Source organism: Peromyscus leucopus, unplaced genomic scaffold (genome assembly GCF_004664715.2).
Source record: "Peromyscus leucopus breed LL Stock unplaced genomic scaffold, UCI_PerLeu_2.1 scaffold_1275, whole genome shotgun sequence".
Taxonomy (NCBI): Eukaryota; Metazoa; Chordata; class Mammalia; order Rodentia; family Cricetidae; genus Peromyscus; species Peromyscus leucopus.
The window spans coordinates 36761-52106 of NW_023504419.1; the positions used below are offsets into that span (position 1 = coordinate 36761).

The 15346-nt window shown below is 38.5% G+C and overlaps 1 protein-coding gene across 1 annotated transcript; it reads left to right on the top strand.

Moving 5' to 3' along the window:
• Nucleotides 1-2514: 2514 nt before the first annotated feature.
• On the top strand, nucleotides 2515-3480 carry LOC114687770 (olfactory receptor 14A2-like). Its single transcript, XM_028862401.1, has one exon. The coding sequence runs from the start codon at nucleotides 2515-2517 to the stop codon at nucleotides 3478-3480; it is 966 nt and encodes a 321-aa protein (XP_028718234.1).
• The last annotated feature ends 11866 nt before the right edge of the window (nucleotides 3481-15346 follow it).

Sequence of the window (15346 nt, forward strand, 5' to 3'; positions counted from 1 at the left end):
AAAATCTAGAGTAACTTTTCTAGGAGTGTGAAGAATTTGAATTTTTGTAAGGTACAAATTTCAAATTTCCATTGGTAAAATGTCAAAATATGCTCTTTAAAACATTTTAAAAATATTACAAATATGGAGGAAATTATGAAGGTTATCAAGAGCAATGTAAAATAGTAGTGATTTATTCACCTTTGTATCTCATATTTGCCTTCTTTCTGTATTCCCCTAGCCTGAGGATTATAATATTCTGGAAAGTGTCTATAATCTCATCCCAGTAGAACAAATTTTTCACTGTGTACACAGATAGCTTTTCTGTAAATATTCCAGAGAGAATTAATCTCATGTTGCATTAGAGAGGTGCTTTCCTATATGCCATCCTTACAGGACTTTGTCCTATACATTTGTCCCTTCAACATGGGTGGAATTGCCTTAAGCTTAAGCAGCCAACTGGTTTTTTTTTAAACAAATCATGTTCTTTAATTGCAATAAATCATGCCATTTCAAGACTTCTTGTTGTTTAGTAAAATATTTGTACATGCTGTACATACTTAATTTTGCCCAATCTAGTGGAGAAGATGCCCCTATACCCTGTATATTACTCTCAGTCATTTATTCATGGCATACACACACATAAACACACACACACACACACACACAGAGAGAGAGAGAGAGAGAGAGAGAGAGAGAGGGGGGAGAGAATGAGAGATTTGCCTACTAGTATTTCAATGAATATTAGAATTATCTAAATAATTTTGACCTAGTAAGCAAAATATAATTTGAACATACAGCACTTGACTTGTATCAGGACATACCAGATAATGTTGAAAGGTGAATTTCAAACAATATAACATTATAAAAATACTCAAGAAAATGAGGGAATATTTGATTGGAGTTTCCTTAAAGGAAACCTATGCAATCAGGAGTCTGGCTTTTGAACATTACAGCACATCAGGAGAATCTGATCTCACAGAAATACAGCATTAAATATAAAAGATAATGATAGGAAAGGGATTTAGCAAATATGACTATATTGGATAACCTTGTATTCTGAAATATTGACAAGAACTCCAAGATTAAACAGGGAAAGTGCATAATAACTGCCGGGTCAGGCTGTGGTCAGGTTGATTCTTATCTCAGTCTGATGACAGTGTCTCAACAGTGTCCAGGTAATTACAGTTGACTCTGTTTAGAGAGGCAATCCCTGTTTAACCTAAAGAGAAATGTCAGGATGAGCAGTCTTGATTTGCTTTCTTGGCTGTATACATGCCAGAGGTTTTATTTGGAAGATTTGATATTTCTTCCCAGTTTGGTTAATACTCCTTCTTCTAGGTAAGCTTCATCAGTGAGTCATCTGCCTACAATCCTCCACCTTTCAAGAAAGAATTAAAGGAATATAGACTCCCTCATGATCCTTTGTAGATGATGTAAAAAGTTGCTGATAATAAATTGGAAACATCCTAGTTAATCTCTTTTTTCTTCAACCTTTAAGGGAAAGCACTACTGGCTAGAGGTAAACACAGTGCTTGACTTCAGAGTTGAGCTTCAGTTTCTCTGAATATTTAAGATAATTTGAATGGGAAGTAAGTTGTGGTAGAGATGTTAAGCTTTTATCTGTCCTTTTGCATTCCACTGCACATTTGCAGTCATTTTAGGTAAAGCATTATCTAAATCTAAGCTATAATTTTCTTAAGATTTCTTGATGAAAACTGTTAAGAAAGAGTAGACAAAAATTTTGAGAAAAATGGTCAAATTATTGTTGTCCAAACTCATAGTCATCTAATACAAATCCAAGTTTGTGTCTATAAGATTAAAAGTAACCATTACATTTTATTTTTAAATTTCATGTATTTTTTTCTTCATTTTCTTTTGTTTATGCATATTGATGCATAGTAATTGTATATTATATGGGGTAATAGGATCTTTTGATATGTGTGTAATTACCATATTGAGGTAATGTTTAGACATATTTTTTAAACTATCATGGTACTGTCATTGGAATATTGAAAATCTTTTCTTATTGCCTGCTGACATATTCATGAATAATAACTTATAAATATTTAAATTGAAACAAGCCTTTCCTAAAACTATGAAAATTTTTTCCTAAACTAGCTATGATCATAGACTTAAAATTAAACACTGATTTACAGCACATTTTTTTATGCTACTCAGAAGAGTTAAGGTTTCATAGCTGAAACATAACAGAAAATCTAGTTTGCATGTATACTGTCTTAAAGACAATCCAAGACTGTAGAGAGAGAGGGGGAGAGAGGGAGGGAGAGGGAGAGGGGGAGGGGGAGGGGAGGGGGAGGGGGAGGGAGAGGGAGAGGAAGAGAGAGAGAAAGACTGAGAAGAAAGGAGAAAGAAATGAGAGTATTTTTGAAAATGTGGTTGCAACTTTCGTGTACTTTTTTGAATTCTTTTCCACTGAGCATTTCTGTACATCAGTGTTATTACTTAGGATGATGATGATATTTATTCATTTTTTTTTCCTTTCCTGCTGACAGGGCCTGAAAAGATCCCAGTATGCCGAATGTCACTGCAACAACTGGATTCATCCTTACAGGGTTCTCTGACATCCAGGAGCTACAGACTTTATGTGGAGTGGTCTTCCTAGTGATGTATATGGCAGCTGTAATGAGCAATCTCATCATCATCATTCTTATCACCATTGACCTGCAGCTTCAAACACCCATGTACTTCTTCTTGAAGAATGTGTCCTTGTTGGATGTCTTCTTTGTTTCTGTTCCTATTCCAAATTTCTTTGTCAATAGCCTAACTCACAACAATTCCATTTCCACTCTTGGTTGTGCCTTCCAGGTATTTTTAATGACTTCATTTGCAGCATGTGAAGTATTTGTCCTGACTGCCATGTCCTATGACCGCTATGTTGCCATTTGCAGTCCTCTGCACTATGATGCCAGTATGAATGGTGGCACCTGTGTCCTTATGGCGGGTGTTTCCTGGGCTACTGGGGCACTCTTTGGAGCCATATATACAGCTGGCACATTTTCCATGCCTTTCTGTGGATCCAATGTTATCCCAGAGTTTTTTTGTGCTATTTCCTCATTGCTAAGGATTTCATGCCCCAAATCCCTTTTGGGCATTTATATGAGTCTTGGAATTGGTGTGTGTCTAGGCTTATCTTGCTTTATCTGTGTGGTGATCTCTTACTTTTATATTTTCTCCACTGTGCTTAAGATTCCTACTACTAAAGGACAGTCAAAAGCATTTTCCACATGCATCCCCCACCTCATTGTTTTCACTCTTTTCATAGCTACTGCTTGCTTTGTCTATCTGAAGCCTCCCTCAGATGTGCCATCAATCCCCGACAGGTTCTTTTCTGTGCTCTACACTGTGCTGCCTCCAGCACTCAATCCTTTGATCTACAGCCTGAGGAACAGTGATGTCAAGTGTGCTCTGAGGAGGTTGCAGCAAAATATCTGCCCAAGGGGTTCACTTCATTTAAAACTTCAAAGTATTCTTCAGTAGTATAGTATCTCACAAGTTACAAGCAAGTTTTTACTTACTCAAGGCAATATATGAATACTTATAATTGCCTTTCTAAAGTCAAAAATTACACTTGTTCATGTGTGGGAGCCCATAGATTTGCTAGTGTCTTTACCCAGCAGGTCTGCAGAGAGGGGAGGATTGGACCATGGGCCTGAGTGCTGCCTGAGATGGTCTGCACTAGGCAGTTCTGGGGGTGCTTTCTTACTCTACCTCTTGGCATTCCTATAAATACCCTAGGGCAGAGACAGTTGGGGCTGATGTAAAGCTTTCTTCTTGAGGCTATCCTGTATTTTCTTTCTTTATCTCCTCCCCCCTATATTCCTCTATCTAATATTTCCTGCTGCTCTGCTGTGGATATCACTCTATGTAAATAAAACACTGATGGCCAGTGACCAGGCAGGAAGTATAGGCGGGACAGAGAGAGGAGAATTGGGGAAACAGGAAGAAGGAGGAGAGAGACTGCAGCCACCGCCAGGACAAGCAGCATGTAGAGACTCTGGTAAGCCACCAGCCACGTGGCAAGGTATAGATTTATAGAAATGGGTTAATTTAAGATAAAAGAGCAGTTAGCAAGAAGCCTGCCACGGCCATACAGTTTATAAGTGATATAAGCGTCTGAGTGATTATTTTATAAGTGGATTGTGGGACTGCGGGGCTTGGGGAACCTGGAGAGAAGCCCTCCAGCAACAAATGGCGCCCAACGGCTCGAGTTTCCACCTTAAACCTGAGAATATTTAATAACCAATTCTAAACAGAGCCAAAACCAGGTTCCTGCTTCTTGTCTCATACGGGCAGCTAGATGCGGCAAAACGCAAGTTTGGACACTGGCGGGTTCCTGGCGGGTGCGTTTGACCGGCAGTATGGCGGAAATGAGGCATCTGCCAGCGGCAAATTAAGCTGTGTGGTAGATTTAGTCTTTACTAGTATTTAAAAAAAAAAAAAAGAGGTTTCTGGGCTACACGCTGCTTTGATAAAAGCTTAGACCCACTATTTCTGAGACTTGATGACTCCCAGAGCTGGCGGAAAACGTACCACTGCCATGTTGGGAAGCTGAAGTGGGCGGAGCCAGCAGCCACAGCGCCGTTTCAGGCTTACAATGGTACAGTTTAAAGCAATAGGCTCAAGGCTCAAGGTAATATAAAACATAAGCCACATAAAGATGGCTACCACACAGAGAATCTGGATTATGTTCTCTTTGATATTCATAACTAAAGAAAAACATTTGATTACAAAAGCTGTTGAGTTATGCCAAAATGTATATTTTAAAGGTACCTTGACTTCAAAATTTGGATATAAGGATATATTACTTTGGAAAAGAGGTTCTGCTTTTGTTTCCACAGAAAGCCAGAGGCTGTGGACTTGTTCCAGATTAAGATACATCAGGTTTCACCAGCCAAGACCCCCTGAAAGGACTCCGATGACACCATGGCCCAGATGATCCAACATCCAGATCGGTTTCAAGGCAACTGGTTCACACAATACAGCCTCACGGACTACTCCATAGGTCTAAAATTTTCTTTGCGTCCCCATAAGATACAGCGCCCCCCTCCAGCAGGAAGTAGTAAGAGATGCTACGCCCAAATTCCCAAATATACCAAACTGGCTTTAGAGGTGGAATTGGCTCACTCCCCCTCTAAACCCAGACATATTGCTTTAAAAAAAAAAATGGTTAAGGGATTCTTGTGTCCCAAATCAGAAGAGCCCTCTGGTGTGGGACAGAGAAAAACCAATATTTTTATTTAAAACAGGTTGATTATAAATGTGATCTCTTTCTGAAAAAGAAAAGGGGATATGATATATAGGAGGATATGGAGATGATAAGATAAAAGGGTAGATTAATGAACCTACTTTTAAAGAACAACTTGTTTAAAATGTTTTACATTGGTATAGATTTTAGTTTATGTTTAAAATGTTTTACATTGGTATAAATTTTGGTTCATTGATACAAACTTGAAGTTAATTTTGTTATACTCTCTCTATATATGTATATATTTCTATTCTTGTTTGAGGTGTTGTGTTTATATAACTCATTTAAAATTGTAATGGATAATTAAAAAATAGATTAATAATTAGTCATCTATGATAATCATATCTGTAGACATGTTAGTTAAGTCTTCTAGGTATACATAGATATATTTCAGATAGATAGGTAATCTTCAAACACTTCATAGACCTGGAGAATATGGCATTTAAATAACTTAGAATTCTGTTGACGTGAGACACAATTGCTCCTGGCTGCACCAATTTGATCCCGAGAGAATGTTGGGCTTCTAAGACATTTCCATTTGGAAGTTTGTCTTTTTGGCACAAAATGGCCTACTGGGCAAAGAACTGCCCTTGCCTTGATGGCTGACAGTACAAATGCAATGCTGTCCTTTCTGGACAAGCAGGACACAAGAAAAGCGACCACTGTACTCTGCCAAGACAGGGTAAGATGGTCTCTTAAAATTCCTGCTTCTAAAAATGGTCTGTCAGATACTCTAGGCCTGTAGCCAATTTGAATGCACCAACAATGCTGAAAAACATTAGGTGACTGTCCAGGCTGCCAGCTGTCTTGGTCTACTTTTGCAAGATTCCCGAAAGTTGCTTGCATCCATCTACCATTTCTCAGGTACCATTATGTTCCTTCTCAGGTCTTTGATGTGGTTGAAGACTAGATAGTCATAATTTCCTCAGTTATGATAAAAGATAAGTTAGCTATAAAACCTTAAACTCACAAATATAAGATAGATAGGACATCTTCTTTAATATTGTAACTATAATTCTTGCTCAGTAATTGTTTTGTTATATGTAATTTTACCATGTTAAAGTTAAAACCTTCCTTTTTAAAAAAAGAAGAAAGGGGAAGTGCTGTGGATATCACTCTATGTAAATAAAACACTGATGGCCAGTGACCAGGCAGGAAGTATAGGCGGGACAGAGAGAGGAGAATTGGGGAAACAGGAAGAAGGAGGAGAGAGACTGCAGCCACCGCCAGGACAAGCAGCATGTAGAGACTCTGGTAAGCCACCAGCCACGTGGCAAGGTATAGATTTATAGAAATGGGTTAATTTAAGATAAAAGAGCAGTTAGCAAGAAGCCTGCCACGGCCATACAGTTTATAAGTGATATAAGCGTCTGAGTGATTATTTTATAAGTGGATTGTGGGACTGCGGGGCTTGGGGAACCTGGAGAGAAGCCCTCCAGCAACACTGCTCTTACTCAAGAGCACTCTGGGGAACTGTGGGGGTGGTGGGTAATCCCTCCACATCCATGTAAGATTTCCCTTGGTGAATTTTCCAGTGTCTTCTAATACAAAATATTTTCTTTATGATGTATGAAATCTCTTTGGCGAGTCCATGCTTTATCAGAAGAAGAATATATATCTCCTATATTTAATTGGGTTTTCATTTCTCAAAAAGTACACTATTTGGAATGTATGGCCTCTTTCAGTTACATTAACAATGTTTTATAGTCACTCTGACAAAGTATTACTGGACTCCAAGGCGTGAATTGAAACAATGTCCACTTCTCTTACCGATTTCATCTTAGCCTCTCACATAGTGAGACAAACATATTATCTCTATCATCCAAAGTGACTCTCCATTCTGGGGTATACACTGACATCTTCAAAACCACTCTTAATTACAAATCTGATAAATGACATGCTGTCTTTAAAATTATCTATGGGATACTTGATGATAAACACAGGTTTATACTGAAATGGCCCTGCTATGCTTGACTCAGCTCAAACCACTAGCTGTACATGATTTAGTTTGTTTGGACCTCAATGTTATCTCAAGGCCCACTTTAAAATAAGAGACAAATAAATCAAACTGCACTAAAGATATCCATTGATGTAGTTAACAACAAAAAAATCATTTTCCATTTCTTAGCATGGTTTTCACAAAATCACTCTCTCTTCTATGTAGTGTTCAGATTTCAAATGTTTTCCCTTCCAACTAAAACTTTTGCCTGTTTTTCTTTTGTGTCTGGTTATTGATTAGTTCAATGATGAGGGCAAGAACCTAGAAAGAAACTAGTCTGATATTCCTTCTAAACTTCCCCACTATGTCTGTGGTGTCAAGTAAAAGATTTTGCTACCGCATTACTAAGAAGACCTGAACACACATATTTGAAAATTTTGATCCTAGATCAAAGTCATGACAATCCAACTTCTTTCTTTTTGTTTTTATCTTTTTTCTTTTGTATTGTCTGTCACTTCTTGACTAATGTAATCATTCTTTCCACTTAATTAAATTTCAAATAACTTTTATTTTAAGTACAGTGCAAGAGTGCTAGAAAACCATGTGCCTTAGCCAGCTCTCAATGATACAGTAAAGAAGGATGCAGAATATGTTAATGAATCATCAGGAATAACATAGAAAAATAAACAAACACACAAACATTGACATAGAAGAATTGTAAGGCCCCTCAGCCACGGGCTACATATAATGGAATAATACTTCTGTATTAAACTGTTCACTATGTCAAATTCATATAAAAGTATGCAGGTTCCAGACACATGAATACCGAGCCTCTGTTATTCAAGAAATAATAATAATTAAGAAAGAAAATTAGATTTTTTCACTTTATTTATTTATTTAATTTTAATTAAGAAAATTTCCATTCATCCTACATATCAGTCACAGATTCCCCTGTTCTCCCTGCTCCTACCCACTAGCACCCCACAACCCAACCACCATTACCACCTACTCCAAGGCAAGGTCTCCCATGTGGAGTCAGCAGAGCTATTCAGCTGAGGCAGGTCTAAGCCCCTCATCCCTGTGCCAAGGTTGTGCAAAGTGTTTCACCAAAGGTGCTATGTTCCAAAAAGCCAGCTCATGCACTAGGGACAGGTCCCAGTCCCACTGCCTTGGGCCCCCCAAACAGTTCAAGCTAAACAACTGTCTCACTTATCCAGAGGGCCTATACTCCGGTACCATGGGGGCCCCCAGCTATAGGTTCACAGTTCATGTGTTTCCACTACATTGGCTAGTTTTCTCTGTACTTTTTCCAATCATGGTCTCCATATCTCTTACTCATAGATCCCTCCTCTCTCTTATTGATTGGACTCCTGGATATCCATTTGGGACCTGGTTGTGGATCTCTGAATCTGCTTCCATCAGATGAGGGTTCTATGATGACATTTATGGTATTCAGCCATCAGATCACAAGAGTAGGTCAGTTCAGGCACACTCTCGAACATTGCAAGTAATCTATGGTGGAGACATAATTGTGGATTCCTGGAGAACTCCCTAGCACTCTGCTTCTTACTATTCCCATGGTGTCTTCATTTATCTTCGTATTGCTTTCCTTGGTCTCCCACTCTGTTCCTGATCCAGCTAGAACCTGATGCTCCTCTAAGCTCTCTTCGCCCGATTCTTGCCTTCCATTAACTCCCTCATCCCTACTTTGCTCATGTATATCTCATCCATTTCTTTATCACTGGGTGGTCCCTGTGTCTTTCCTACAGTCCTCCTTACTAGCTAGCCTCTCTGGAGCTGTGGGTTGCAGTCTGGCTATACTTTGCTTTACATTTGGCATCCACTTATGAGTGAGTACATACCATGTTTTTCTTTCTGAGTCTGAGTTACCTCACTCAAGATGATATTTTCTAGTTTCATCCATTTGCCTGAGAACCTCATTATGTCATTGTTTTCCTCTGTTGAGTAGTACTGCAATATGTATACGTACCACATTTTTTTTTTATCCATTCTTCAGTTGAGGGGCATCTAGGTTGATTCCCGGTTCTGGCTATTATAAATAATGCTACTATGAACATAATTGAGCATGTGTCACTGTAGTATGATTGAGCATTCCTTGGGTATATGCCCAAGTGTGGTATAGCTGGGTATTGAGGGAGATGGATTCCCAATTTTCTGAGAAACCGCCATACTGATTTCCAAAGTGGCTGTACAAGTTTGCATTCCCACCAACAGTGGAGGAGTGTTCCCCTTGCTCTACATCCTCTCCAACATAAGCTGTCTCCAGCTTATGTTTTGATCTTACCCATTCTGACAAGTGTAAGATGGTATCTCAGACTCATTTTGAGTTGCATTTCCCTGATGACTAAGGATGTTGAGCAATTCCTTAAATGTCTCTCAGCCATATGAGCTTCTTCTGTTGAGAATTCTCTGTTTAGCTCTATAGCCCATTTTTTAATTGGTTAGGTATTTTGGTGTCTAGTTTTTTGAGTTCTTTATACATTCTGGATATCAGCCCTCTGTCATATGTAGGGTTCGTTTAGATCTTTTCCCATTCTGTAGGCTGTTGTTTTGTCTTATTGACCATGTCCTTAGCCCTACAAAAGCTTCTCAGTTTCAAGAGGTCCCATTTATTAATTGTTTCTCTCAGTGTCTGTGCTACTGGTGTTATATTTAGGAAGTGATCTCTGGTGCCAATGTGTTCAAGGCTACTTCCTACTTTCTCTTCTATCAGGTTCAGAGTAACTGGATTTATGTTGAGGTCTTTAATCCACTTGGACTTAAGTTTTGTGCAAGGTAACAGATATGGATCTGTTTGCAATCTTCTATATGTTGACATCAACTTATGCCAGTACCATTTGTTGAAGATGCTTTCTTTTTTCCATTGTACAGTTTTGGCTTCTTTGTCAAAAATTATATGTTCATAGGTGTGCGGATTAATGTCAGGGTCTTCAATTTGATTCCCTTGGTCCACAGGTCAGTTTTTATGCCAGTACTAAGCTGTTTTTATTACTGTAGCTCTATAGTAGAGCTTGAAGTCAGGGATCGTGATGCATCCAGAGGTTGTTTTATTGTACAGGATTCTTTTAGCTATCATAGGTTTTTTTTTTCATATGAAATTGAGTATTGTTCTTTCCATGTCTGTGAAAAATTGTGTTGAGATTTTGATGGGGACTCCACTGAATCTGTAGATTGCATTTGGTAACATTTCCATTTTTACTATGTTAATTCTATCAATCCATTAGCATGGGATAGCTTTCCATTTTCTGATATCTTCAATTTCTTTCTTCAGAGACTTAAAGTTCTTATCATACAGGTATTTTAGTTGCTTAGTTAGAGTTACCCCAAGGTATTTTATATTATTTGTGGCTATTGTAAAGGGTGATGTTTCTCTGATTTCTTTCTCAGCCCCTTTTTCATTTGTATATAGAAGGGCTACTGATTGTTCTTGAGTTAATCTTGTATCCTGCCATATAAGTGAAGGTGTTTATCAGCTGTAGGAGTTTCTTGGTCGACCTTTTGGGGTCACTTATGTATACTATCATATATACTGCATATAGTGAAAGTTTGATTTCTTCCTTTGCACTTTGTATTCCCTTGATCTCCTTTTGTTGTCTTATTGTTCTAGCTAGAACTTCAAGTACTATATTGAATAAATAGGGGGAGAGTGGACAGTCTTGTCTTGTTCCTGATTTTAGTGGAATCAATTTGAGTTTCTCTCTTTTTAATTTGATGTTGGCTGCTAGCTTCCTGTAAATTTCCTTTATTTTGTTTAAGTATGTTCCCAGTATTCCTGATCTCTCTAAGACCTTTTTTATGAAGGGGTGTTGGTTTTTGCCAAAGGTTTTTTCAGCATCTAATGAATTGATCATGTGGCTTTTTTTCAGTTTTTTTTATATGGTGTATTATATTGACAGACTTTCATATGGTGAACCAGCTTTGAATCTCTGGGATTAAGACTAATTGATCTTGGTGGATAATTGTTTTGATGTGTTCTTGGAGTCTGCTTACCAATATTTTGTTGAGTATTTTTGAATCAGTGTTCATGTGGGAGATTTTTCTCTAATTCACTTTCTTTGTTGCATTTTTATTTGGCATGGAAATCAGAGTAACTGTAGCCTCATAGAAGGAATTTGGTAATGTTCCCTCTCTTTCTATTGTGTGGAACAATTTAAAGAGTATCGGTATTAACTCTTCTTTGAAGATCTGGTAGAAGTCTGTGTTAAAACCATATAGTCCTGTTTTTTTTTTTTTTTTTTTTTTTTTTTTTTTTTTTTTTTTTTTGTTTTTTTGGGAGACTTTTAATGACTATTTCTATTTCCTTAGGGGTTATTGGTCTATTTAAATAGTTTATCTGGTCTTGATTAAACATTAGTATGTGGTACCTATACAGAAAATTGTCCATTTCTTTTACATATTCTAATTTGTGGAGTACAGGTTTTTGAAGTATGACGTGATGATTCTCTGGATTTCCTTGTTGTCTGTTGTTATGTCTCCCTTTTCATTTCTGATTTTGTTAATTTAGATGCTCTGTCTCTGCCTTTTGGTTAGACTGGATAAGGGCTTGTATATCTTGTTGATTTTCTCAAACAACCAACCTTATAATTCTCTGATTTCCTCAATGTCTGTTGTTATGTCCCCCATTTCATTTCTGATTTTGTTGATTCAGATTCTCTCTCTCTGTCTTTTGGTTAGTTTGGATAAGGGCTTGTCTATCTTGTTGATTTTCTCAAAGAACCAACTCTTTGTTTCATTATTTTTTTGTATTATTCTCTTAGTTTCTAATTTATTAATTTCACTTCTCACTTTGATAATTTCCTGGCGTCTATTCTTCCAGGGAAACTTTGCTTCTTCTTGTTCTAGAGCTTTCAGGTGTGCTGTTAAGTCACTAGTGTGGGATTTCTCCAACTTCTTTATGTGGGCATTTAGTGCTATGAATTTCCCTCTTAGCACTGCTTTCATAGTGTCCCATAAGTTTGGGTATGTGGTGTCTTTATTTTCATTGATCTCTAGGATGTCTTTAATTTCGTTCTTTATTTCTTCCTTAACCCATTGGTGATTCAGTTGAGCATTATTCAGTTTCCATGAGATTGTAGGTTTTCTGTAGTTTTTGTTGTTGTTGAAATATAACTTTAAACCATGGTGGTCTGATAGAACACAGGAGGTTATTCCAATTGTTTTGTATCTGTGGAGATTTGCTTTGTGGCCAAGTATGTGGTCAATTTTAGAGAAAGTTCCATGGGTTTCTGAGAAGAAGGTATATTCTTTCTTGTTAGGATGGAATGTTCTGTAGATATCTATTAGGTCCAATTGGGTCATGACATCAGCTAAGTCCTTTATTTCTCTGTTAAGTTTGATTTGGGATATCTGTCCAGTGGTGAAAGTGGGGTGTTGAGATCTCCCACTATTAATGTATGGGGTTTTATATGTGGTTTAAGCTTTAGTAATGTTTCTTTTACATATTTGGGTGCCCTTGTGTTTGGGGCATAAATGTTCAGAATTGAAACATCATCTTGGTGGATCATTCCTGTGATGAGGATGTAATGCCCTTCTTGATCTCTTTTGATTGATTTTAGTTTGAAGTCTATTTTGTTGGATATCAGGATGGCTACACCCACTTGTTTCTTAAGACCATTTGATTGGAAAGTCTTTTCCCAGTCTTTTATTCTTAGGTAGTGTCTGTCTTTGAATTTGAGATGTGTTTCTTGTATGCAGCCGAAAGATGGGTCCTGCTTTCGTATCCATTCTGTAAGCCTATGTCTTTTTATAGGTGAATTAAGTCCATTGATATTAAGGGATATTAACAACCAGTGATTGTTCATCCCTGTTATTTTTGGTGGTAGTGTGTGTGTACTTCTTTTCTTTGGGGTTTACTATTGTGGCTTTATCTATTGCCTGTTTTCTGAGTGTGTATCTGACTTCCTTCGGTTGGAATTTTCTTTCTAGTGCTTTCTGTAGGGCTGGGTTTGTGGATAGGTATTGTTTAAATCTGGCTTTGTCTTGGAATGTCTTGTTCCTTCAGTCTACGATGATTGAAAGTTTTGCTGGGTATATTAGTCTGGGCTGACATCCATGGTCTCTTAGTGTCTGCATTACATCTGTCCAGGTCCTTCTGGCTTTCAAAGTCTCCATTGAGAAATCGGGTGTTATTCAGATGGCTTTGTCTTTATAAGTCACTTGGCCTTTTTCCTTTGCTGCTCTTAATATTCTTTCTTTATTCTATATGTTTGGTTGTTTAATTATTATGTGGCTAGGGGCATTTTGGGGTGATCTAGTCTGTTTGGTGTTCTATAACCTTCTTGTATCTTCATAGATATTTCCTTCTTTAAGTTAGAAAAGTTTTCCTCAATGATCTTGTTGAATATATTGTCGGTGCTTTTGACTTCGTATTATTCTCCTTCTTTTATATGTATTATTCTTAGATTTGGCCTTTTCATGGTGTCTCATATTTCCTGGACATTTTGTGTTATGACATTTTTGCTTTGGTATTTTCTTTGACTGATGAATCTATTTACTCTATTGTATCCTCTACACTAGAGATTCTCTCTTCTATCTCCTGTATTCCTTTGGTTATGCTTGCATCTGTGTTTCCTGTTTATTACTCAGATTTTCTATTTCCAGCATTCCCTTTGTTTGTGTCTTCTTCATTGTTTCTATTTTCCTTTTCAGATCTTGAACTGTTTCCCTTACATGTTTAATTGGTTTTTCATGGGTTCCTTGGCTTTCTTTAATGGATTTATTGATTTCTTCCAATTTTTTATTTGTCTTGTCCTCTATTTTTTTTATTGATTTCTTCCCTTTTTTGTTTGCCTTTTTCTCCATTTCTTTAAGGAAATTTTCATTTTTTTCCTGAAAGGACTCTAGCATCTTCATGAAGCTATTTTATGGTCACTGGTCACTTTCTTCTGTTTCTTCTACATTGTGATGTTCAGGTCTTGCTGTTAGGAGGAGGGCTAGGTTCTGGTGGTGGCGTATTGCTCTTTATGTTTTTGTATGTATTTTTGTATTGACGTCTGCCCATTTCTTCCTCTAATAGGTATAAGAGGTGCCTGTGTCTGAGCAAATTGCTGTTGTTCCACTCTTTGCTTATGTCTGTGTTGCAGGGGGCCCCCTGGGTCCAAACTTAGCTATTGGTCCAGTTGGAGCTGGGAGATTCTGTATCTCAGGTAGCTGCTCTTGGCTCAACTCAAGCTAGTTGATTCTGTGACTCATGGAGCTGCTTTTGGTCTTCTCAGGGCTCTTGGTCCAGTCAAAGCTGACAGATTCTGTGTCTCAGGAAGCCTCTCTTGGTCCAATGGGAGGTGGCAGATTCTGTGTCTCAGAAAGCCACTATTGGTCTAATGAGGGCTGGTGGATTCCCTGTCTCAGGAAGTTACTCTTGGTCCAATGAGGGCTGGTGGCTTGGTTTCCGAGCCTCAGGGAGTTACTGGGGTCTCAGGCAGATGGGTATTGGAGCAGGGCATGTAGATTGCAAGGTCCCATGGGGGTTTTTGGTGGGAGGGGCCTATCCACAGGAGTTTTCCCTGCTGGCCTGCAACTGGGGCAGAGTTGGGTGGGGGTTTCCAGGAACTGACTGTGTCCCAGGGCTTGGATTCTAGGGGCAGGACTCTCTGGGTATAAGTGTCACTCACATCTTGGTCCAATGAGAGCTGGCAGTTTCATTTTCTGAGACTCAGGATGTTACTGGGGTCTCAGGCAGATGGGTATTGGAGCAGGGCATGTAGATTGCAGGGTTCAATAGGTGGGTAGGTGGGGGGGTTAGTGGAGGGTCCCTCCCTGAAGGAGTTTTCCCTGCTAGTTGGCAACTGGAGCAGAGTTGGGTGGGGGTTCCCCAGGAACCGACTGTGTCCAGAGGCTTGGGTCTTAGGTGCAGGACTCTGGGTGTGAGAAGTGTCTCTCATGTCCTGGTCCAATGAGAGCTGGCAGTGTGGTTTCTAAGCATCAGGAAGTCACCTGGGTCTCAGGAAGATGGGTATTGGGGCAGGACATGTAGATTGCAGGGTACTATGGGGTGGGGTTGGTGTGTGTGTGTGGGCTTCCCACAGGAATTTTCCCTGCTGGTCAGCAACTCGAAAATTAGGATTTTTAAACAAATGGATCTTATAGAAATGCTAAAAATTAAAAACTCATCATGTCTAATTAAAACCACAGTTGAAGTA